Source organism: Morus notabilis, unplaced genomic scaffold (assembly GCF_000414095.1).
Source record: "Morus notabilis unplaced genomic scaffold, ASM41409v2 Scaffold337, whole genome shotgun sequence".
Lineage (NCBI taxonomy): Eukaryota > Viridiplantae > Streptophyta > Magnoliopsida > Rosales > Moraceae > Morus > Morus notabilis.
This window is the reverse complement of record NW_010359286.1, coordinates 49,597-51,181: the sequence shown is the minus strand read 5'-3', so window position 1 is coordinate 51,181 and position 1,585 is coordinate 49,597. Positions and strand designations below refer to the sequence as shown.

Sequence of the window (1,585 nt, the reverse complement as noted above, 5' to 3'; positions counted from 1 at the left end):
CTCTTCTTTTGTTGATAACAGTCTATGGACTAAGCAATATCACTAACACTCTTGAATATGTATCAAAACATAACTTTATTTTATTTTATAAAATCAGCAAAACAATAATGTCTGACATTTGTCATTTCACAAATAACAAATTACATCCTACTTTATGGACACATTTCCAACAATTCAATACATCCAAGAGCGACTAAGATGTATCAAGATCTAAAATAACACTTTTGGTGGAGATATATGAAAAATGACATCGTGAACTACGTTAGTCGTTGTTTAACATGTCAAAAGGTTAAAGCAGAGCATAAACGTCCAGCTGGAGAGCTGCAACCGTTAGATGTTCCGGAATGGAAATGGGAGCATATAACTATGGATTTTGTGGTAGGACTACCCAAAACAAGTGAAGGTTATGATGCAATCTGGGTAATTGTTGATAGATTAACTAAGTCTGCCCATTTTGTACCCATAAAAGTGACGTATACCCTTGGTAAGTTAGCAGAGTTATACGTCACCAACATAGTTAGACTGCATGGAATCCTTTTATCCATTGTCACAGATCGGGATAGCCGCTTTACCTCCATGTTTTGGAAGAGTGTACAAGAAGCCATGGGCTCAGAATTAAGATTTAGCACAGCTTTTCATCCTCAGACTAATGGACAATCAGAACGTACCATCCAAAGGAGACATGTGTGATGGATTTTAAAGGAGCATGGAATAAGAAACTGTCATTGATTGAATTCTCGTATAACAACAGTTATCAAGCTTCAATCGGTATGCCACCATATGAAGCTTTGTATGGAAGAAAGTGTAGATCTCCCATTCATTGGTATGAAACTAGGGAGAAGCAATTGCATAAGACGGAATTCATTCAGGAGGCGGTTGAATCCATCTAGGAAATCCATCAGAGAATGAAGACGGCACAGGACCGTCAGAAAAGCTATGCTGATAAGCGTAGAAGACCCTTGGAGTTTAATGAAGAGGATTCAGTCTTCTTGAAGATCGCACCTATGAAAGGTGTTATGCGTTTTGGCAAGAAAGGCAAATTGAGCCCAAGGTATATAGGACCTTTCCAGATTATTAAAAGAATAGGGAAAGTAGCCTATCGACTGGCTTTACCGCCAGAATTAGCTGCGGTACATGATGTATTCCATGTCTCGATGTTAAAGAAGTATGTACCCGATTCATCCCATATTATAAAACATGAACCAATACAGATTCACAAGGACATGACTTATGAGGAACAACTAGTGCAAATACTTGCACAAGAAGAGAAGCGTCTTCGTAATCGAAGTATTCCACTTGTAAAGATACTGTGGAGGAATCAAAAAGTGGAAGAAGCAACATGAGAACGTGAAGATGAGATGAGAAGAAAATACCCCCATTTGTTCTGATTTTCGGGACAAAAATTTCTTAAGAAGGGGTGAATGTAATGACCGGGAAAAATTTAGGTCTAATCCGGACAGTCCAGTATTTGACCAAAATTCTTTCCGGAATAGTAAATAGTAGAATTTTGATGTAATCAAGAAAATATTATGTAAAAACTTTATGTATGGGGTAAAATCTCCCGAAAAGTGTAAAGTTATAATAC

The 1,585-nt window shown here is 37.4% G+C and overlaps 1 protein-coding gene across 1 annotated transcript; it reads left to right on the top strand.

Annotated features, from left to right (window-relative positions):
- Positions 1-905: 905 nt before the first annotated feature.
- On the top strand, positions 906-1,343 carry LOC112090810. The gene has a single exon (XM_024162969.1). The coding sequence runs from the start codon at positions 906-908 to the stop codon at positions 1,341-1,343; it is 438 nt and encodes a 145-aa protein (XP_024018737.1).
- Positions 1,344-1,585: the final 242 nt, after the last annotated feature.

What these genes read in the sequence shown, in the direction of transcription:
- LOC112090810 (XM_024162969.1), top strand. Translation starts at nt 906, where the DNA reads ATGAAGACGGCACAGGACCGTCAGAAAAGCTATGCTGATAAGCGTAGA.